The 23315-nt window shown below is 37.7% G+C and overlaps 2 protein-coding genes across 11 annotated transcripts in view; both read right to left on the bottom strand.

The window, feature by feature from the left end:
• fgd4a (FYVE, RhoGEF and PH domain containing 4a) overlaps positions 1–15560 on the bottom strand; it is a 56527-nt gene extending 40967 nt beyond the window's left edge. Inside the window, exon 1 of one of the 7 annotated variants that reach the window (XM_084124126.1) lies at positions 15258–15560. In XM_084124126.1, the coding sequence (XP_083980252.1) occupies positions 15258–15369 (112 nt within the window). In that variant the 5' untranslated portion in view covers positions 15370–15560. Of the gene's footprint in view, positions 1–890; positions 1419–8730; positions 8931–8996; positions 9761–11402; positions 11474–15257 lie in introns of those variants that run through there. The other 6 variants (XM_084124122.1, XM_084124132.1, XM_084124123.1 and 3 more) reach the window with 6 other exon arrangements.
• An 820-nt stretch (positions 15561–16380) lies between these two features.
• The window catches only part of bicd1a (bicaudal D homolog 1a), a 62504-nt gene continuing 55569 nt past the window's right edge, over positions 16381–23315 (bottom strand). For 2 of the 4 annotated variants that reach the window (XM_084123942.1, XM_084123941.1), the window contains 2 exons: positions 21280–21365; positions 16387–18149 (listed from right to left, as the gene is read on the bottom strand). In XM_084123942.1, the coding sequence (XP_083980068.1) occupies positions 18038–18149; positions 21280–21365 (198 nt within the window). In that variant the 3' untranslated portion in view covers positions 16387–18037. Of the gene's footprint in view, positions 18150–21279; positions 21366–23315 lie in introns of all 4 variants that reach the window. The other 2 variants (XM_084123943.1, XM_084123944.1) reach the window with 2 other exon arrangements.

Below are 23315 nucleotides of genomic sequence, written 5' to 3'. Positions count from 1 at the left end.
AGTAATGGCTGCTGAAAATCCATCACAGGAATAAATTAAATTAATATATAATTAAATAGAAAACATAATTTTAAATTGCAATATTATTTCACAAAATTACAATTTTCACTCTATTTTTGATCGAATAAATGCAGCCTTGGTGAGCATAAGAGACTTATTTCAAATACATTAAAAAAGGTAACTGTTCCAAACTTTCGACCGGTAGTGTAATAGTAAAAGTTCTCTCTTTTTATGTCTGTATTTTAGGATAAACAGTTGAACCGAGGTGCTAAAGCGGTCTTAGCCGTCTGTGATGGCCATGCACACTACATATATGTTATTTAGCACATCTTAACACTTCCTTGACCCTGTAAAGAGATGCTTCTCTGGTTAATCTGATAGCTGTGTGGTGTTTGCTGGTGGCAAATCACACACCTATCACACACACACACACACACACAGATCTCCACCTGCTTCCACAAAGCACCCAGACCTGTTTCCACATCCATCTGTTTCTGCATCTGTGTCTGTGTTCACATTTGTGTGGCTGATTCACCCCATGAACACTCATCTCTGTGACTCGTGCACAAAAAAATGCAGTTTAAATATGTTATTGCTTTAGGTTTTACACATGCACCATTCAAATCCACCCACGTACTCACACGCACACACACACACACACACACACACCGCTGCTTCAGTGTCTGCAGAATTAAAAATGCATCTTCCCAAGATAAAAATGTCACACACAAACATTCTTTCATGTTCAAAACAGCACAGGTATCTGTTCTAGACTAGTGGAAAGACTAAACAGTATTAGTCTGCAGCGGTAAACCTGAAAAAGCTTCAAGAGCCACAGCCCTTCTCAACTGTGGTCAGCTGTGTGCGAAAGCGAAAGAGACAGCACTGACCTGATGTGAGTTTTCGTCGATTTCGAGATGGCAGTGAGAAGTGTGTGCGAAAGAGATTTACACTTCAGTTCTCCAGAGGAACGGAGCCGTCGTCTTTATCCAGAGAATCACGCCAGACTGAACAGCCCTCTCATGAACCCTCCCTCTCTAGCCGTGCTGCCACACACTCTGCATCCTCCATCCTTCCTCTCTCTCTCTCTCTCTCTCTCTCTCTACACTTGCTTCACTCCTCCTCTTTTTTCTTTCCTCCCTCACTTACTTCCCCCGCCGCACACTGTGTTTTCCGCTCAGCCTCTGTTTTTCTCTCCACAGAGGATAATCACATTCCAGAGGAGGGACGGCATATGGCAGGGAAACGCCACGCGTTCTTGTCTGTCCGTCTTTATGTGCCAATGTGTGTGTGTTGCATGGACAATTACCCCTATTGTGTTGCTGGAGGGGTGGGCCAACAAACCGGGGGTGGGGGTTTGGGATAAAAGGGTGGGGTGAGACACGGGAGGAAAAACTAGATGAATATTGATGAGTGGGAATGATATTTGGAGAATGCAAGTTCTCCTCCCCTGATTGGTCGGGTCGTCTGAGTCCACGTATCGTTATAATTCAGTGGAGGGGTGAAAATGAGGCTGATTCTATTGGAGGGCACACACCGGTCATGTGACGAAAGGACCAGGCCACATGGGAGACAGCAGAGGAATACAGATGAGTCAGTGATTTGTGGGGGAAGGGAAGGGAATTGTCACCACCTGCAATATTCTCACACTTTTGGATGATGAAACAAAGACATTAGGGGATATATAAAACTCTGCACTGTACAACAACAGACAACAAGTACTCTGGTAACACCATGGCTTTTTGGACATGTACCAAGGTGGTACCACAGAATTTACTTGATGCCATATAAACACATTGGAATATGAATATGATAATCGTTCAGTGTTTTTATCTGTATTTATTTCTCGAGGTATCACTGTATTATTTATTACCATGGCAAGGTAATAAATAAAGTATTTTTTACCTTTACAAATATACATCTATTCAAATATATAGTACCGTTCAAAAGTTTGAGGGTCAGATTTTATTCAGCAAGGACACATTAAATTGATCAGAAGTGACAGTAAAGACAATAAAAATATTGCAAAACATTTCTATTTCAAATAAATTATGTTCTGTTGAACTCATTATTCATCAAAAGAAACCTGAAAACTTGTATCATGGTTTCCACAAAAATACAACTGTTTTCAAAATTGATAATAATAAGAAGTGTTTATTGAGCAGCAAATCAGCATAGAATGATTTCTGAAGGATCATGTGACACTGAAGACTGGAGTAATGACGCTGAAAATTCAGCTTTTGCCACCACAGGAATAAACAACATTTTAAAATATTTAAAAATAAAACTGTTTTACTGTATTTTTGATCAAATACATGCAGTCTTAGTACATTAGAAAAATATATAAAAAAAACTTGTACCAACCCCAAACTTTTGAATAGTATATATGGAATTTTAGGATCAAAAGAGAGTAAATATTGTAATATAAAAATATTATTATGCGTCTAAGAGTGTCCATATTCTCTATAAGAGTCATATAAGACTTATTACATATAAGATCTTATTTTTTTTAATGAGGAAGTAAGCTATTTTCTGTGAATTTGCGAGATTCCGTTTCATTAGCAGCTATAGGAAAATGTTTCTGAAGAATAATAAAGCGCAGTAAACTATTTAAAGCTAGACACATTTAATTTACAAATGTTCACTCCCACTCTTATGTTAAAAATAATGTGGATAAGAGTCTATGGGAATTAATGTCATTTACTTCCTGTTTTTCACATTAACTGTGTACAAAGCATCCGACTCACAGAACAGCTCTATAAAAAAACAGTGACATACAGGAAACTGAATTTAGTGCTAGCATGTTCATATTTTAGATTTTCATTTCTCATTTATTTTGGTTTCTGATGACTGATCCAGTAAAGCCGATACTGACCGCCTGAGGTGACAGCGTCATAATGAATTCCTGACATGCCTACCAATGCACATGCACATGTACACGCACACAAACACACACACAATCACACTTCAAAACTTGACTATAAACCTCCTAATCATTTCTGTCATATGCCTCGGTTTGATGACCCTTGTGTTAATTCACCCAGTCAGGCTAAACACTCCTGACCTATTTTCAATCACGCTTCTTGTTTAGTCCCTTTCTGTTTTCACTCACTTATCTGACTTCTCACTCCTTACATACACACAACACATTTCCCATCTCCCCCAGTCCCAGCTCCTGTTCGCCCCTGCCCTTGGCTCCTCCCTCCATCAATACATGTTCAGTCCTCTCCTCCCCCTTCATCACTTGTAGTAAATGGAGCCTCAGGCCATGTCTTTTACACTGACATCATTCCCTATAGATGCTTTTGAATGACGCTTTGACATACTGCTTTCATAGGCAACAGGATTTAGTCACTGAAAGTACTAATATTAATCAGGCCTAAAAGAATGGGCCTATATAATCTATAAACATTTCAAAGAATTTTATATTTATATAAAAATTCTGTTCTGTCCATCTATTTATCCATCTATCTATCCGTCCGTCCGTTCGTCCATCTATCTATCTATCCGTCTGTCCATCTATCTATCTGTCGATCTATTTATCTATGTCTATCTATCTGTCCATCCATCCATCCATCTATCCGTCCGTACGTCCATCTATCTATCTATCTATCTATCTATCTATCTATCTATCTATCTGTGTCTATTAAGGGTGTCACGATTTCGATTTTAAATCGAAATCAATCGAAATTAACTCGATTATCGAATCAAAAAATGGAATCGTCGATGCTGCCACGCCCCCATGTCACAGCTCGGCTTGCCAAGCGAAAAAAAAAAAACACGTGTTGAAGTGCTGCGAGTCAACCTGACAGCTACAACAACCAGCCAAAAGATAGCATGGCAACTGCAGACGCAGGAGACCCGTCGACAGAACTTGAACCTCCTCTTTCACTGAAGTCGCCGGGGTGGAAGTATTTTGGATTTCCAGTGAGTTATGTTGACAACGTTCGTGTGGAAGACAAAAAAAACACAGTTTGCAAGCTCTGCTATGTACGTATACCACATTATTCCACCGGCAGCACGACTAACATGGCAGGGCATCTCCGCAGGCACCGCAAAAACATAGATTTATCTGTTAAACCGACAACTGTAACACAAACTACTCTCCCGTCTTCATTTGTAATAAAACTTCCAAGTAACTCAACACGTGCAAAGGCAATTACAAGTGCGCTAGGAGTATTTATAGCCGCGGACATGCGACCTTATTCGGTGGTATAACTTACTTAACTTATAACTTATTGTTACATTATGTTGTTAATAAACGATTTAAATTTGACAATGTAGTGTGTTGTACATTGCGAACAAAGGTCAGATATTATTATATTACATAAAAGTCTAAAAATGGCATAGCTTGTGCTTTCAATTTTTTTTTTTTAAATCGAGAATCGAATCGAACCGTGACTTTAGAATCGAAAATGTAATCGAATCGAGGATTTGGAGAATCGTGACACCCTTAATGTCTATCTATCTGTCGGTCTATCCATCCATCCATCCATCCATCCATCCATCCATCCATCCATCCATCCATCCATCCATCTATCTGTCGGTCCATCTATGTCTATCTATCTGTCTGTCTATCTATCTGTCTGTCCATCTGTCTACCCATCTATCTATCCATGTTTGTCTATCTATCGGTCCATTCATCCATCCATCTGTCCGTCCATCCATCCATCCATCCATCTATCTATCAGTCCGTCCATCCATCCATCCATCCATCCATCCATCCATCTATCTATCTGTCAGTCCATCTATCCAACTGTCGATCGATCGATCGATCCATCCATCCATCTGTCAGTCCATCTATCCATCTGTCGATCCATCCATCCATCCATCTATCCATCCGTCCGTCCGTCTATCTGTCCATCTGTCTACCCATCTATCTGTCCATCTGTCTACCCATCTATCTGTCCATCTGTCTACCCATCTATCTGTCCATCTGTCTACCCATCTATCTGTCCATCTGTCTACCCATCTATCTGTCTGTCCATCTGTCTACCCATCTATCTGTCCATCTGTCTACCCATCTATCTATCCGTGTACCTAAAATGTCATATTTAAGTTCCAAAAGTTTTATAAAACAAGGTTAAGAAATATTTAAATAGAGAGAAGCCTTCAGAGTCAAATCTGGCAGGAAATGCTAGTTCAACTGCACAATATTGATATAAATGAAACCCTGAAGCTTTGGTCTTTCTCAAGATGAAATCCCACGAGATGAAACAGAAAAAAAAAGTGCTTTCACGGTCATACAATACAGTATATCTAAGTAGCACATTTGCCAATCTCTTTGTACCCACTTTTTGTATCCATATCATACCATAACTCTACTGGCTCGCTAATCCTGCTAAAAGACATCAAACAGCTGTTGACCCAGTGACAGTATTATGGAAGTCATCAACACGTAAGATACACATAGGCCTACATCAAAAAATGACATGAATGTCACTGAATCTATAAACTGTGCTACTGTGTGTGTGAGAGCAGGTGCAGGTGTTTGTGTTCTTAAAAAGGATGCATTATTATTGAAAAAAACCTTCCTTGTTATAAATACACAGGACAACCAAAATACTATCCCAGCATGCATAACACAAACACCCCTCAGATTTCCTGTCAGGCAGCTTTGTGTGGGTGTGAGGCCAGAGAGCTGACAAAAAATTTCCTCATTGTTGTCCAACTTGGCTCAGTTTATATCAATAGTCAAACTTGAAGGAAAAACAAAGTTGACTTTCGCTATGTAGCTATTTTCCTTTTTTATATATAAAAAAAAAGTGTAATTAACACACAAATCTCATTTGTACTATTTAAAGATGCATAAACACAACTTATACACTTGGAGAATCAGTACACACACACAAAGCTGCCCATACTTGTCACTTATTTTGGGCACTGTGTTTTGTGAAGCATTCTTTTATAATGACAATGTGAATGGCAGTGGAGTAAGTGAGTTATTGCAGACTTCACAGGCTTCAGCACATGAGTGTCAAAGCACCTCTGCCCCCTGTTGGACAATCAGACATTTGTTTAATTTTTAATTTTTATTTTTTAAATGTCCTATCTATAGGACTATAATGACAATAAACTGTAAATATGTATGATTAATAAATAAATAAGCTATGAGCTACATGAGCTATGCAAATACATGTTCAAAATAAAGTGAATAAGTGAAAGAATATACAAAAAGAAAAAGGTGAATAAATGTGAAGATATGAAAGTGAAAAAATAAAATAAAAATTATATATTATATATAATATAGTTTAATTTAATCCTCATAAATAAATTAAATTCCACATGTAAAAGCATTCTAATCACCCCCCATTTATTTTCTCAAAAGATTAAGCCTTGTCAAACCAATCAACAATCAATCATTTGATTCGAAGCAAAAGAGTATTTGAAAGAAGACAGTGTGCAAGAGACAGAATGGGGTGTCTGGATTAGCCCTGACACAGCTGCAGGCTAGACTGGGTAAACCCAGCCTGATCTGCCTGTGATTTGATTTTGCCCTGCAGCTCAGGCTGGAAACCTGTACATTTATCTCTGCTGCTTCCCTTACAAATTTGCGGGAACCAATCACAAACTGGCTTATTCACCTGGTGCGCTATTGGCGGGTTTAATCTAATCCAATTCCAGAGCCGTTACGGTTCTGTCCAATTCCTTTTAACCTCTTGACGATGCTCAATGGCTTCTTTTTAGCAAACAACTCGCTCAAGTGGGTGTAAATACCACTAACTTTCATGTTTTTTTTTTGCATAACCTACAAAAATAGCTCGATTCCATTGCTGCGTCTGCAAACCGCTGATCAACACGTTTGGTTACACATTTCCTGCCTGGAGTTTTCACGTCACTCTGCAAAGTACGTCACCTGGATCGTTGGTCTGATTGGTTGAAGGACTATCCAATTGCGTACAGTCATTTGAACTATGCCCGTTGATCACGCCTCTTGTGCAGCAGAAAATACATAGCAGACTCCCTAGAACAATGTTCAATCTTAAAAGATTGAGCTTGGTCTGGTGATAGCCAGACTAACTGCAGGCATCATTTCAAAAGAAAACTGAATTCCAGTAACGGTGTAAAACTATTACAAGTAGGGTAGCCAATTTTTTTAAATAAACTTTTTGTTGTACCGGTTGAAACTCTTCACATCGGTCCGAATGCAAGGATACAATGTCCTACCTGCCTGTCAACATTTGTATTTCCATACCTGCTTGCAGGCACCATGGAACAGACATCACATGTTCTATGAGGCTACGCAGAGTTGTAGACAGACAGCCACCGAGTGCCACAAACAAACAGCCACCACCTTTTACATTTACTCCTGAACCAAAACAACAAGCTTATGCTGTGTTTACGACATATCGTAATTATGGTTACGATATGACAACACGTGATGTTCTGCCCGGAGCTGTTCACGTCCTCAGAATCGGGTTTATGCGTTTCTATGTCAACACTATCAAAGCCGAAATTAATCTGCAGCAGTCAAGTGATACAAGTAAGATCTATGCAAGTTGTTTATGTTCATCATTATTGTCATGTAATGTGCTTTGAGACATGCGTTTTGCAGGCTCTGCTGTGTGCGTTCATGTGTTTTGAAGGAGGCGTGGCTTTAGAGAGAGCTCTGAAGGGAGGGTGGGATCTCATGCTTTCAAAGCTAGCTTGCTATTTCTAGCCTCTCCGAAATTGCCTAAACCTACTTTTAAGAAACATGTTGATGAGATCATCTGTTGCATGGTATAATCTAACAAAGTCAACATGAAATCAAAATTGATTTGCTTTCTTAATACACATTTTTTTCAGAGCATGTAATTTTAATAAATAACTTGTCTTTGTAATCTTGTCTCTGAAATCTATAGAGTTTAACAGTGCCCACCCCAACAGGCGGATATCTATCATAAATATATGATAGATATTTTTTCATAAATTTTTCCAAGAGTAATTCCAAGAGTGCTTCATGGGAGTGGGCGGAGCTAAAAAGCTATTTTGGAGTGTTTTGCTTTTTCAACTCTCTGATTGGTGTAATTGTCTGTACAGCATCATGGGTAATGTAGTTTTTCACTAGGAATTCCACTTTTAAACAACTGTTTAAAAGATAAGCTTAAATAATGCAGGCTGACGGCTTTCTACGATGTCACCAAGCCCTTGCACTTTTAACCCCTTCACTGCAACCACCTGTTATATAGAGACCATTTTTCACAATCCAATAAATAAAACGGATTAAAATGTGCAGCAAACTCGTTTCATGTTGACTTCAACCCTTAACACATTTAAATTACACATTTTGTTAATAACATTTTGTGGGTGTATTCTGTAATTTATTTTTTGTCCAAGCTCTTTCTGTGATAACTACATCTAGATGGTGAATCCTTTTTTAAAAATTCAGATTGTAAACTTCTCCAGGTAGCTTGCAAATTCTTTCTTTTAATGCAGTATTTTAAAGGGATAGTTCACCCAATAATTAAAAAAATATATCATTATTTATTCACCCTCATGACATTCCACATCTGTATGACTTTCTTTCATCAGCAGAACACAAAATAAGATATAGTGTGTTTGTCCATAGAATGAAAGTCAATTGGGTTCAAAACAACATTGGATCCCATTGACTTTCAATGTATATAGACACAAAAAAAATTATATTTTTTTGGAACGCCATGAGCATGAGTAAATATTTTCTTTTGGTTAACTATCCCTTTAACATGGACTAACAACTCATGAATAGTTACCGAAACACAACATTACCTTTAGTTGGCCAAAACCAATACTTTCGACGATGCTTCATTTTTCTCAATCCATTCCCCATGATCTGTTGTTTTGTGATTTTATGGATGCAGCTTTCCTACTCATGCTCATTCATTTTTAAATCTCGACCGGGCAAGAGTCTGAGTTCTATCAACAGCCTACATTCTCTGACAACCAACCACTGTTTTCTTTTCCAGAGTCATAGTAAAACTTCTCATGGTTGGCATGTTGGAGCTCATTACAGCAAGAACTGTTGGGTCACCTACCCGAGGCTGTGCGGAGGAAGAGAGCTTTCCTGAGGCCAGAGCCCAAAAAATCCATCAATGTCCATCAGCAAGACTCCAGTACACACACAGAGAAAATAAGTTAAAGACAAAGATGGAAGTGCAGGGAAGAATCCAGGGGTTCCACAAAAAAAGAGTGACGAGAAAGCAGGGGGAGAAAGTAAAGCCCGGCTTCCTGTAGATGAAGAATGGACAAAAATATCCACTGTATCACCACTTCCTCTCTAATTCCCTCTTGTGCACACCTATAAAAAGCAGTCCAGTTTACAAAAATCAAGCTCTTAAAGATCCAAACGTTCCTATAATGGTAGATGAAGGAAGAGAGGATTTTTTTCAGAAAGCTTTTTACTCAAAAGCTGAAGATTTCAATGTTTTGTCATTCATTGATGTTGATCGGAGAAATTTACGTTTTATGTTTCCATTCCAGGGATTTCCGTTAAATCTTGAGTCCAGCAAGACTGTATGTGGTTGAAAGATGCTCCTGGTGCTGAAAGTCTCCAAAAATAAGTCCTAGGCATGATGTTTGAGCTACAGGATTGCCCCATTCCTCCAGCCTGAGAGGGGGAAACTCTAGACAAAAGTCAGGAAACTCCAGCCCTGCAGTGTGTTTGCTAAGCAGATGAATCACATCCAAATTGACCAAGAGGAAAGGACATGGGCAGAACTGCCCTGGGTGGAGGGGTGGAGTACATAAGATCTATTACTGCTACACTTATTCTCATAGGTAAACAGTGCAGAGATCTGACCTGGGTGAGCTTTGAGTCAACTAAGGGTGAAATTAATTACCCAGGGTCTTAAAGGCTCTACAGTCATTAAGACAAATAAAAAGACAGGAAGTTACATAAGGTTCAACTCAAAATCCTACATCCTTTAGAGCACGCCATCGCCAGACCTAGACTACCTTTTTAACATGATTACCAGTCTACTGTATGATATGACTAACACAAGACCTTGCAACATCCTGTCTGCCGTGTATTGTGTTCTGCACAATAGGCAAGAATGGAAGTCACCTCCCTATCATCAGAAACTGACAGGAAGTGCGTCATTTTGAATTGACCTTATAGGACTTTCTCATGAATATACCCCCCCCCCCCCACACACACACAAAACAACAACAACAACAGTGTAAAATAAATAACTAATGTGATGAACCCTCCCCTGTGCATTTACATGGGAAAATATTGAGTAATTAAAACATTTCTTTGTGAAAACTAAAATCACTTTGAGTGGTCCTGTCTGCACTACAGGATGTAATGTTGTTTCCTTCTTCATGTTTTTGAAATATCTTGCATTTATTTGATCAAGCTTACATTAAAACATGAATGTTGTTAGAAATTATAATTATAATTTTAAATATCTATTTTTAATACATTTTAAAATGTTATTCATTCCTGTGATAAAAAAGATGATTATTATTTTTTTTTATTTTTTTTTAAAGATGTATACCAAGAAAGGGGGAAGGTGAAATATAAAAAAAGATGCAAGATATAAGATGAGATTTAACATTTTAATAAAATATTTACAGGAAAAATAAACAGTCCTGACACAGACACACACATCAGAAGCTACTCTGTTAACACTAAGCTTTATGTCTCAATTTAGAAATAGCATCAGAAATGTCCATTAGCCTCTGGGCACATCATTTTTTGTTTTTTTGATATCATACTGCCACCTGCTGGATGTTTCTACATGTGTACCTGCCTTTAAAAAGCTATGTAGAGTAACACCCCTAAAGCTAAGAGTATTATGACAATTCTTTGCTGATATGACAATATTTATTTTAAAGCTGAAAGAAATAATGACCAATTTCCTGTGGCTATTTAACTCATCCTTAAATATTTACTGGAGGATAATGAAGGGTGTGTATTACATATGAGTTATTTATCGCCCCTCTCTATCATATCTCTCATATCACAAACTACAGCCCTGCTACTCCTGCGATTCACAACAAAGTCTTTGGCTCTGGTGATGTTGCGACAACAGATCCGTCTTACCCGAGTCTGACCCGAAACCTCTAAAACACTGACTTCAGTGTCTCAGAGGAAACATGGGATTTAGTGAAGTGCCACCAACAGTTAATAGTTACCTTTAACAACAACTTGTGTAAGTGGAAACTAACAAAAACTAGCTCATTTAATCAAATCCCAAAAGTTTGAAGAGAAAAGCATTTCTAAAAATACACAGAGCATACATTTCAGGAAATAGCTGAGGAAATAGCTATGCTTTTTCCTGTTTATGCAGTCAACTCTATTTATTTATTTATTTATTCTTTCTTTCTTTCTTTCTTTCTGTCTTTCTTTCTGTCTTTCTTTCTGTCTTTCTTTCTGTCTTTCTTTCTGTCTTTCTTGTGGTGCCATCCCAAAGAGGGACAAAATCATTTTCACTGACCTTTACCTTGACTGTTCCAAGCTGGTGGAATGACCTACCCATCTCAACTCGAGTCTTTAGCCATTTTCAAGAAACAGCTGAAGACACATCTATTTCATCAACACTTGACCAATCTTTGGGTACGTTTACACAACAACGATATGCTTAAAACGGAGAAGTTTTTCGCCCTACAGATGACATCACTGTCAAAACGCAGTATGCAGTGCGCTTTCAGAAACCTCTACCTTCCCCAGCTCCACCAGTATAGATCTACTACAGGGGTTAAATCATATACAGTGAGGAAAATAAGTATTTGAACACCCTGCTATTTTGCAAGTTCTCCCACTTGGAAATCATGGAGGGGTCTGAAATTGTCATCGTAGGTGCATGTCCACTGTGAGAGACATAATCTAAAATAAATAAATCCAGAAATCACAATATATGATTTTTTAACTATTTATTTGTATGATACAGCTGCAAATAAGTATTTGAACACCTGTCTATCAGCTAGAATTCTGACCCTCAAAGACCTGTTAGTCTGCCTTTAAAATGTCCACCTCCACTCCATTTATTATCCTAAATTAGATGCACCTGTTTGAGGTCGTTAGCTGCATAAAGACACCTGTCCACCCCATACAATCAGTAAGAATCCAACTACTAACATGGCCAAGACCAAAGAGCTGTCCAAAGACACTAGAGACAAAATTGTACACCTCCACAAGGCTGGAAAGGGCTACGGGGAAATTGCCAAGCAGCTTGGTGAAAAAAGGTCCACTGTTGGAGCAATCATTAGAAAATGGAAGAAGCTAAACATGACTGTCAATCTCCCTCGGACTGGGGCTCCATGCAAGATCTCACCTCGTGGGGTCTCAATGATCCAAAGAAAGGTGAGAAATCAGCCCAGAACTACACTGGAGGAGCTGGTCAATGACCTGAAAAGAGCTGGGACCACCGTTTCCAAGGTTAGTGTTGGTAATACACTAAGACGTCATGGTTTGAAATCATGCATGGCACGGAAGGTTCCCCTGCTTAAACCAGCACATGTCAAGGCCCGTCTTAAGTTTGCCAATGACCATTTGGATGATCCAGAGGAGTCATGGGAGAAAGTCATGTGGTCAGATGAGACCAAAATAGAACTTTTTGGTCATAATTCCACTAAACGTGTTTGGAGGAAGAAGAATGATGAGTACCATCCCAAGAACACCATCCCTACTGTGAAGCATGGGGGTGGTAGCATCATGCTTTGGGGGTGTTTTTCTGCACATGGGACAGGGCGACTGCACTGTATTAAGGAGAGGATGACCGGGGCCATGTATTGCGAGATTTTGGGGAACAACCTCCTTCCCTCAGTTAGAGCATTGAAGATGGGTCGAGGCTGGGTCTTCCAACATGACAATGACCCGAAGCACACAGCCAGGATAACCAAGGAGTGGCTCTGTAAGAAGCATATCAAGGTTCTGGCGTGGCCTAGCCAGTCTCCAGACCTAAACCCAATAGAGAATCTTTGGAGGGAGCTCAAACTCCGTGTTTCTCAGCGACAGCCCAGAAACCTGACTGATCTAGAGAAGATCTGTGTGGAGGAGTGGGCCAAAATCCCTCCTGCAGTGTGTGCAAACCTGGTGAAAAACTACAGGAAACGTTTGACCTCTGTAATTGCAAACAAAGGCTACTGTACCAAATATTAACATTGATTTTCTCAGGTGTTCAAATACTTATTTGCAGCTGTATCATACAAATAAATAGTTAAAAAATCATACATTGTGATTTCTGGATTTTTTTTTTTTAGATTATGTCTCTCACAGTGGACATGCACCTACGATGGCAATTTCAGACCCCTCCATGATTTCTAAGTGGGAGAACTTGCAAAATAGCAGGGTGTTCAAATACTTATTTTCCTCACTGTATGTAACATGTGCGCTTATATATGTCAGCAGCACGTCTTACACAATCACAGCGACGTCTGTGAATGTATTAGCAGTAGCAAGTCTCGGTACTTGCTCTACAGCAGCAGCAGCGTAGCAGATCTATTCCGCCAAGGCCAACATTAACATTGCCATATCTATTACCATGCCAATCTCGAGTACCAATCTCCAGAGAGTTGTCATGACAGAACTGGGACTAGTCACAGCACTTGCATATTGTTACCTATTGCCCTCCTCATTTGTAAGTTGCTTTGCATGAAAGCGTCTGCTAAATGCTTAAATGTAAATGTAAAAATGTAAATGTCTACAGCTATTTAGGAAAACTTTTAGTGGCAAGATAAACATAAATACGCCCCCTGATCATCTCTAATATATTATAAATTCTACTATAAATTGTACAGAATTGTTTGGTAATGTTGGAGATATTGCAATTTGTATTTTTGCATAGTTTCACATATTGGAAGCTAATTAACTAAACAAATTCCTCCTAAGAGCTATGCAAATCAGCAAAGATCTAACTTCTAACTAGGCTATTCAACTCCCAAAGACATCAACAACAATGTAACTCCACTGTGAGCTCCTCATGCTCATTCCGATTCACTGGAGAGTAAAGATAACAAGCACAGAAAGTGGATCTTCACCAGATAAATAAATGAGACCGGGTCACCAACTACAGCCTCTTCAATAAGATACAGTACCAAGAGTTCTCTGAACTGACAATAGTGAATAGCCGGCCTTAAGAATAAACACTGTATTATAGAGATAATCAAATCACTTTTTGCCTGACGTAAATAAATCAAAATAGAACCTTAAAATTGAATTGATATGCAACAATATCCAAAGGATAACAATGTTTTGCTTTTGTTGAAAGGCGAATGATGCACTGGCATTCATCCAGTCACAGTCACACTGGACTCTATGGCACCAATTGACTTCTATACATCATACTGTGCCAAGCAGAGTATTCTTGACAGTAAGCTGTTATTCCTATAAACACAGACTGACTCAATCCAGTTCTTGCACATTCCCTGACCTTAAGCTACAGAATTATGCATGCTGGTTCATAAAGTCAGAGATGAGACATGCAAACACTATAACGCAACCCGTTGGGACTTGTTCACTCTCATATCCTGAGCTTACAGTACAAACAGGGTTTTCTTCCAAAGAAGAAAATGGAGTCTGGCATTTATTCCAATGCACTTTCCCAAATCTCTTGTGTGCTGTCAGAGATTAAGGCAAACTACGATCATGAATTTGAGCACAACATTTTTGTATGAACTGGTTTTATATTAAAACCAACTAAGAACTAAAAAGGCACCTCAAAAAGTAGATCTGTTGCCGGTGTTTTTTTTATATAGCTATATTTATATATATATTCAGAAAAATTTAGTAAATGTAAAACATTTTTCTGAATATCAAAAATAATTACAAATATTTTATTAATAATTAATTCATATTAATAATAAACATTCTGTGGGTTCAAATACACAAATATTTTGCAAGTAAAAACATGTCAAGGGCTGATAATTAGGACGATATAACTTAGCCTACACTATATCGTGGCAACGATATAATGTTAAATGTATCTATAGGCCTATCATTTAGTACTTATAAATGTAAATATATAAATGTAAATATATAATCACAGCTTATAGTGGGCAGGAGAAGTACAGTAATAAAATTACTCCTGATATGATATTTTGGTCATATATCGCACACCTAAAAAATCATTAAAAAAGTTTTAGCTATACGGGCCTATCAGAAGTGTGTCGTTATCACATGCTGTCATTTCTAATCATATTTCCAAGCTGACCGAAGAAAATATTTCCACAAGCCTGATAAGATAGCAGTTTTTCCTGAAGGCTGACAAATGTATCCGGTGTATTGGACGTTTGACATGATAAGGATAAGCCCATAAGCGGACTATCCGGTCACACCTGACCGCTGCACTCACCTGAGGATTCCGGGCATTCCTTCGCCGACCCTCCTGTCTTCTTCGGCTTAGACTTCCTCCTGATAGCGTTTCTCCTCAATTCACTCATGTTTTCTTTAGTTCGTTCCAACATTTAAAAGACTTGTTTTACAAATTGAATCCTTTGTACATAAAAAAACGGTCGTTGTACGACCACACAGCATTTCAGCGAAGTCCTTGTCTGCGACAGTAAACGGTGTCTAATGTTAACGTTACGTAAAAGTAAAGCGAAACGCTTGGTTTTAGTGTTTTTCTCAGATTCTTTTACTGCCACAAGTAGTGCACCGCACTGAGTCAATCATTACCGCGTTATCAGCCCATATCACCGCCCTCTAACCGCTCTGATAACACGATTGGTCCAGTCATTTCCTCTGTGCTCATCTGACCCCCTACTGTTTATTTTGACTTACCGACCTCAAAACATTAGTTTGTGGAAATTTGATAAATCAGTGAGTCGAATCTTTTGAATACATACCGCTTCCATTGAAATTAGAGGACAGGTTGTTGTGCCGAATTTTTAATCCTTGCCAGGGGGATTCTCTGCTTTGAATAATAACTTGACTAAAAACAAACAAACTGTAGACTATAAAGGGTAATGAAATTAAATTAAATAAATAAATAAATAGTTAAAAATTAAGAAGGTTAGTTAGGCAATCATTTTCTGAAAGAAAAAAAGCTATGTTTGGGGATTTTGATTCGTCTCAGTGAGTCGAATCTTTTTGATCCTGTTCACCTAAACACTAACACACACACATCAAATTAGATGATTCTAGAGACTGATGTACACTATAGTTAATTGGGGTTATTAAAAAAAAAAAGAATTATAAAATTATAAAATATACAGAAATTGTAAAGAAAACGTAATTGCAAAAAAATAAAAGTGCATTTACTTTTTATTTTTGTGGCAACAGTTTTATAAAATCAATAATTCTAAAGCAATACAAAATTATTTTAACAATATGAGTTGATTTTGCTCAGTCCTCTAGACTAGACCTTGGTGCAAACACAAATGTGTGCTGTGATATACTACAGTAGGCTATGCACAAAAAAACCTTTCACACACATCTTGTCTCATATAATCAGGACAAGAGTCAGTGTTATTTTTAAGTTTTATTTCACGAAAAACTTATGTGGCTTATGACCATATACACAAAAATATCCAGCGGCAAGATCATGCTTTCACCAGTCCACACCGTGTGACATTGTGGGTGTTATTCACAACATATCACTTCAGAGGCAGAAAATCTACCACAATCTGTAGTTAATAGAACTAAAACTCCTCTTGTCTTATCGGAAATACTCGAAAAGAAATATACCGGTAGTCTAAAAACACCAAATGAATGGGTTAGACTGAACAGAAACTGAGAACTGGGAGCTAAAAGAGATTGTGAATGAGACCATTTATCTTAAATCGTTCTTTGTATGTCGTTACATAGACTGAGCTTTGTTCTAGTTCCACAATGGAGATGGTTATGCTTTGAGAAGCTGCTGATTGTATTCTTCATTTAGACACATTAATAACCTTTCAGTCATTCAATGAGACTGAAAATGTGTTTTTGTGGTTTACTGCTGTATAAAAACAATGACATCTGATATTTAATCCTGCTGGTACAAATCACGGTGTGATTGGAGGAGAGATGACCAAATGATTTAAAATGATCCTGTGCCTGTTTCAAAATGCATAGATAAATATGTTTGTGCTTTATATAAGGTCAAGATTAGATATAACTTAAAGAGAAAATAAAACCGAGAGAAAGAGAGATTCTAGTGAATATGGGATACTAATATGTATGCTGTTTATGGAGCAGATTTGAGAGTAATAAACCCACTTCATGTTCAAATTTAGCAGCGCACTGGGATCAAGCCCCATTCAAGCTATAACGCCACTTCCTCAAACATGATTTTTGCCCATCAGGTACTAAACTAGGCCTACATGTCCACTCAAACCTCAAAGACTTATCTGACATCACTTCAGCGATAGAAAAAAACAATTAAGGTATAAAATATAATCTTTATGCATATGCAGAGCAATAAACGGTTAAAAAAGGACAAAGAAACAAATTCCATGTGCAATTACGTTAAAGAAGCTGAGAGCAAAACTCAATTGTACTATCACTGAAACGCAAACATCACCTCAGGAGCTTGAAGGTCGAAATAAAAGTCACTCAAATATCACATTGAACATTGTTTCTACTTGTTGAAAGTTACGTCTCAATAGTCCATTTAACCAGTATCACCTATATTCAACCATTCAAACATCTCTTTCTATTATGTCACACTTTTTTTGTGCGTTTTGAAAGTCTAATATTAGCTTAGACTTATAATGGCATACTGTAATGTACTCCTGGGTTGATGTAATTAACACTATTTTTGTGGTTTAAAAAAGTGTATTTTCAAGCAAAGCTGTATCCGTATCCAAAACCATATTCATATCCAAATAATCAGACATACCACAAATAATATTTTAAAATAAACAGACAAAAACACAAATAAATTAAATAATAAATAGATAAATAAGTGCATCAATCCATTTCCGTTTGCTCTCAACTCTCTCAACATGATAATTAGTACTTTCACAATAAGCACCATTGAATAATCATCCAATCTCAGTGATTGGGAGAGAAATTAGGTTGGGCTCCTCTGGGATCAATCACACATGGAGAGGGGCATCTGATTGGCTGGAGGTCATGACTGACTGATGTGCTCCGCCCCCTTCATCTGTCTCTGTAAGGATAGGCCACTGACAGTTGATTGACAGGAGGCTAAGGGTCAAAAAGATGAGAATGATGGGCCAGACAGTTGAAAGGGTCACATGGAAGTCTGGAGTTGTCCGCAGGTATCTGGTCCTCTTGAAGAGCTAACAACACATTAAGACTACCAAGAGACACACGGCACAGCCAGAAGAGAGAAAAAAGAGAAACAGAGACCATAAGTTGGTGTAAAATGAAATCGCCATATCCTGTTCCCTGTTAAACTGGAGGAATTGCTATAGAAAAAAGAATCATGTAAATAATTCAGTAGCTCTGACATAAGCATTAACTCACTTTTGACAGACACACAGGGGCACATGCAAAAGCCAGTAGCTTTTAAGCAGGCAAAGTATTTGGGAATAAAGGAATGTTGCCGGCATAGGGATGAGAGGGCATCTTAATTTTTCATTTGCATACACCACCAGTCAAAAGTTTGGAATCATTAAAATGTTTAAATGTTAAAGAAGTCAGATATGTTAAACATATGTTAACAAATGTTAAATGATATTTATTTCTCCACTGAATCCAGAGATACTGTGGTTCTTGTTCTCTAAGATCTTTCGGCAGCTTTTGATACCATTGACAACCCTACTCTTTTATCTAGACTAGAGTCTTGGGTGGGTCTAACAGCTTTTGTTCTGACATGGTTTCAGTCATACCTGTCTGACAGAAAGTTTTTAGTAAAGATGGGTATTTTCTCCAGCTCCACTTGTGGTCTTTCACAGGGCTCTATTTTGGCTCCTTCTCTTTTTTCTCTCTACATGCTACCTCTGGGCGCTATTCTAAGGAAACATGGTGTATCATTTCATTTTTACGCGGACGACACCCAAATTTATATTCCAATCAAGAGAAACAACCCTGTAGAGATACATTCTCTTCTGCTATGCTTAGAGGAGGTTAAAGCATGGCTAGCCCAAAATGTCCTCTTTCTAAATAAAGACAAGACTGAGGTCATTGTTTTCGGCCCAAATGAAAATTCTCAGTGTATAAGCCCTGATTTAGAGTCTATCGGCTTTTAAATCCCCAGGGGTGTGGAACTTAGGTGTTCTTGTTGACCAGCCTTTAAAATTTGACAAACACATTTAATCTGTAATCAGTTCCAGTTTCTACCAACTTCGTCTACTTTCTAAAATCAAAGGCTTTCTCACTCCGAAAACTCTGGAAATGGGCTGTTCATGCATTTATAATGTCTCGGCTAGATTACTGAAATTCCTCATATTGCGGTATATGAAGTTCTCAAATTGCTCGTCTTCAGTTAGTCCAAAATGCTGCGGCCAGACTCATCATAAGTGTCGCAAATATAAACACATCTCTCCGATTCTCAAATCTCTACACTGGCAGCCAGTTCGACAGAGAATAGATTTTAAAATTCTACTTTTTGTTTTTAAATCTCTACATACCTTAGCTCCTGCCTACAGGGTGACCACACGTCCCGAAAAATTCGGGACAGTCCCGAAATCTAAGCTGTTGTCCCGAATCCAGCCCTAATTGTCCCGAAAATTATACTAAAGCAAAATCTTGAGTAGTTATTGTCTGATAAAACATTAAAAACTGTCAGTGGAGGTTGAGTTGTCCAGCCCCCGCCGGCTGCTCATTGGTTGCAGCATCTTTTTTTGTTTCTTTTTTTGAAGTTCTACAAAGATTGATTGATAAGCTAATTTTCATTCATTCTTTTCGAACCCCAACACGCCGCTAAAAAGTCAGTCGTAAAGGAGTGACTGATTGGTCGCGGCACTGTGTGCAAAAAAATACTTCGGCCTAATGTCTGATGTCGGATTACACAAAGCAAATCATCTACACAATTATTTCGTTTTCTTATTTAATGACCGACAATTTAGTTGTAATACTAATTTTGGCATAAGGCTTATTAGCGTTAGGCTATAGCCTGAAAGGTCTGATTTACGCACTGTTACAACAGTCATTGTTTTTGTTTTTTTCACAATGGCATTTGAGTTCATGATTTTAATGTTGTTGTTTTTTTGTGGCAGACTAAAGACTAATGACAGACTGTTGATCTTTGAATAAAAATATGTTTGGTTCAGGTTTGTAATTCATTATCTTTTATTATAGGCTATGTAGTCTAATATCATAGTAGAACTACCCGTCATCCGAACACCGTCCCGAATTTCAGCCAATCTCATCTGGTCATCTCTCTGAACTTGTTCATCCTTACACTCCATCCAGAAGCCTACGATCCTACGACCAGGCTCTGCTGGTAGTCCCTTGCGTTAGAAGGGAGCGTGCATTTGCGGTGGCAGGGCCACGACTCTGGAACACCCTGCCTCTAGAGATTAGAACGACCCTTACCCTGTCTGTCTTCAAGTCTCTGTTAAAAACCTACCAGTTTTCTTTAGCCAGTTTTCTTTAGGTTGGTTTTACTATTTTATATTTGAGTCTGATGCTGTTTTGCCACTTTTGTTTGACTATTTTATATTTGAGTCTGATACTGTTTTGCCACTCCTGTCTTTCCATTCTATATTTGAGTCTGATCCTGCTTTGCCACTTCTGTTTTACTATTTTATATGGTTTTAAGGTTGCTCTTAGTTGCTTCTTATCATTTCTCTGGTTGTTCTGTAAAGCACTTTGGTCAGCCTAGTGGCTGTTGTAAATGTGCTATATAAATAAAGTGAACTTGAACATTTAAAGTGACTTCTTAAAATGGCGACGACTCACCAAGGCAGCATTTATGTGCTGTTCTGTATTTAAATATATATTAAAATGTAATTTATTCCTGTAATGTTAAAGCTGAATTTCCAGCAGCCATTACTCCAGACTTCAGTGTCACATGATCATTCAGAAATCATTCTAATATACTGATTTGGTGCATTTATTGTTGGTGCTCAGTTGATAATAATGGTTCTTATTATTATCAGTGTTAAAGTAGAAATCTTTTGTAACTTTATAAATGTGTTTACTGTCACTTTTAAACAATTTCAATCATCCTTGCTTAATAAAATCATTATTTTCTTTAAACCGTAAAACTTTTAAATGGTAGTTTCAATTTTTTTCAACATTGATAATGATAAAAAATGTTTCTTAAGCACCAAATCAGCATCATACATTTTTTTTTAATTATTCCAAACTTTTAATCAGTAGTGTTTTTCAATTGCATTGTAAAAGTGTGACCAAGTGGGTGGTGCTGTTAACAATACTTGTGAATGCATGACCCTACAGTAGGTGTGAAATTTTTCTCTGTGAGAAATAGTGCGAGAGAGGACGCAGTATAGAGCGAGTTCCTCCAAAGGACTGGTTACCTGTGGCCCGTAGATGCCCTCCCACGCCTCAGTTGTGGGGAGGTTGGCGGTACTGAGGCAGAAGGCTGCTGACAATCTAAGAGAGACTGATAAATTAGACAAATATACAGAGGTGTGACAGTCAGGGTTAGTGACACAAACACAGACATAAATGGGCACAGAGACGAGAAGTGAATACGCTGAAAATAGTTGCTATGGCCTAACAAGCATGGGTGTGATTATATGTGTTAATCTCATGCAGAATCACACGCAGAGCATGTAAAATGAGAGCAAGTAACACGATATTATGAGCTGTTATAATAACTAACATCTATATAATATTAGTGTACATTCATGAGGAATGCCAGGTATAAAGATAAAAGGAAAGCAAGGTGGAATCACCCTCTGTTAAACAGAGAAATACTATCATTCAAAAGTTTGGGGTCGGTAAGATTTTTTAAATGTTTTTGAAAGAAGTCCTTATGCTCACTAAAGCTGTATTTGTTCGATTAAAAATGTAGTAAAAACAGTTCAATTGTGAAATATTATAACAAATTAAAATATTTTAGAATGTAATTTATTCCTGTGATGATAAAGCTGAATTTTCAGCATCATTACTCCAGTCTTCAGTGTCACATGATCCTTCAGAAATCATTCTGATTTTGATTTGCTGCATAGTATTTTTGTGGAAACTGATACTTTTGTTCAGGATTCTTTGATGAATATAAAGACATTCAACAGTATGTATTTGAAATATAAATCTTTACAAATGTGCTTACTGTCACTTTCAATTAATTTAATGCATCTTTTCTAATTAAATGTATTAGTTTCTTTAAAAAAAACAAATCTTACAGACTTCAAACTTTTAAACGGCATGTGTCAGGCACAAATGATATGCTACAGTGTTGCAGCTTTGTTAATGAGAGAGTGCATATACACACGTTTACACATTTAACAAGACAAAAAGTAAGGTTTAAAACATTATAGGTGATGCTGTCTAGAGCACATCTAAAGCAATATGTAGACATTTAAATTCATTAATTTAATTTTCCCAGTAGTTCTTGTGCAAAACTCGTCATCATGATGCTAGGGTTTTATGTGTGGTTGTCAGGGCATTGCTATGCAAATGCTAAGGCATTATATACATTTTTGAAAACGTTGCTATGCACTTGTTAGGTTGGAATGGGTGGTTGTTTGTATAAATGCATTACTGACATAACCATCTCCAAAACTGCAAACAATTCTATCTACAGCCCCAATATGAAAAAAAAAAAAAAAACTATTCTGTGAGAGAGGTTTGTGGTTTGATTAACATGGGCAAACCAGCATTTGACACGTTCAGTAATGGGCAAAGGTTGTGAAATTTAGAAACACTGACACCTGCAGACAGAGATTGGAAACGTCCACTGCTCTTTAAGGGGCATCATTACCAGGAATAATAAAAAGTATTTTTATGTTACGGGGTATCGCCACTGTTGTAATCTATTTATAAAAGTGTTACGCCTCTAGAGCATGAATGTAATTGATTTATTTGACATACTGTACATTGTGACATATTACGTCAAGGTGACACAGGTGAAGCGGATCAGACTGGTTTCCATTACACTACAATAGAACTCTGTGATTTACAAACACTATCCACTGAGTCACATTATACACAATACACATCTCATATCTTTAAGCAAGGCACAGGAAACAGCAATATTAGAAAACGAAACTAGACTTGAAATCTCTGAACATTCCTAGGAAAAACACCTCTCTTTTCCAAAGGCTTGTCTTTACATGTAAATGTACCCGCTGTCTACCATCAGAACTGCATGATAGCATGATGGTATATCGGTCAGTCTTAATTGAGCAATACTAACACAGATGTTCTGAACCTTCGACTTGTCAAATGCTTTTTGGCCCACAGCTCCTTAAACAAAGGTCATTCTAAAAAGCGAGTGCCATTTTTGTATTATATATGACAGTAAAAGTTGTCATCCATTATTTGTTGCAAATTTTGAAATTTGATTTTTTTTTGTCACAAGAACGCTTTTCTGTCATTATCTTTGCTA

This window comes from Abramis brama, assembly GCF_963993115.1.
Source record: "Abramis brama genome assembly, chromosome: 9".
Classification (NCBI taxonomy): domain Eukaryota; kingdom Metazoa; phylum Chordata; class Actinopteri; order Cypriniformes; family Leuciscidae; genus Abramis; species Abramis brama.
Note: the sequence above shows the minus strand (reverse complement) of the source record. Positions and strands in the feature narration are given on the sequence as shown.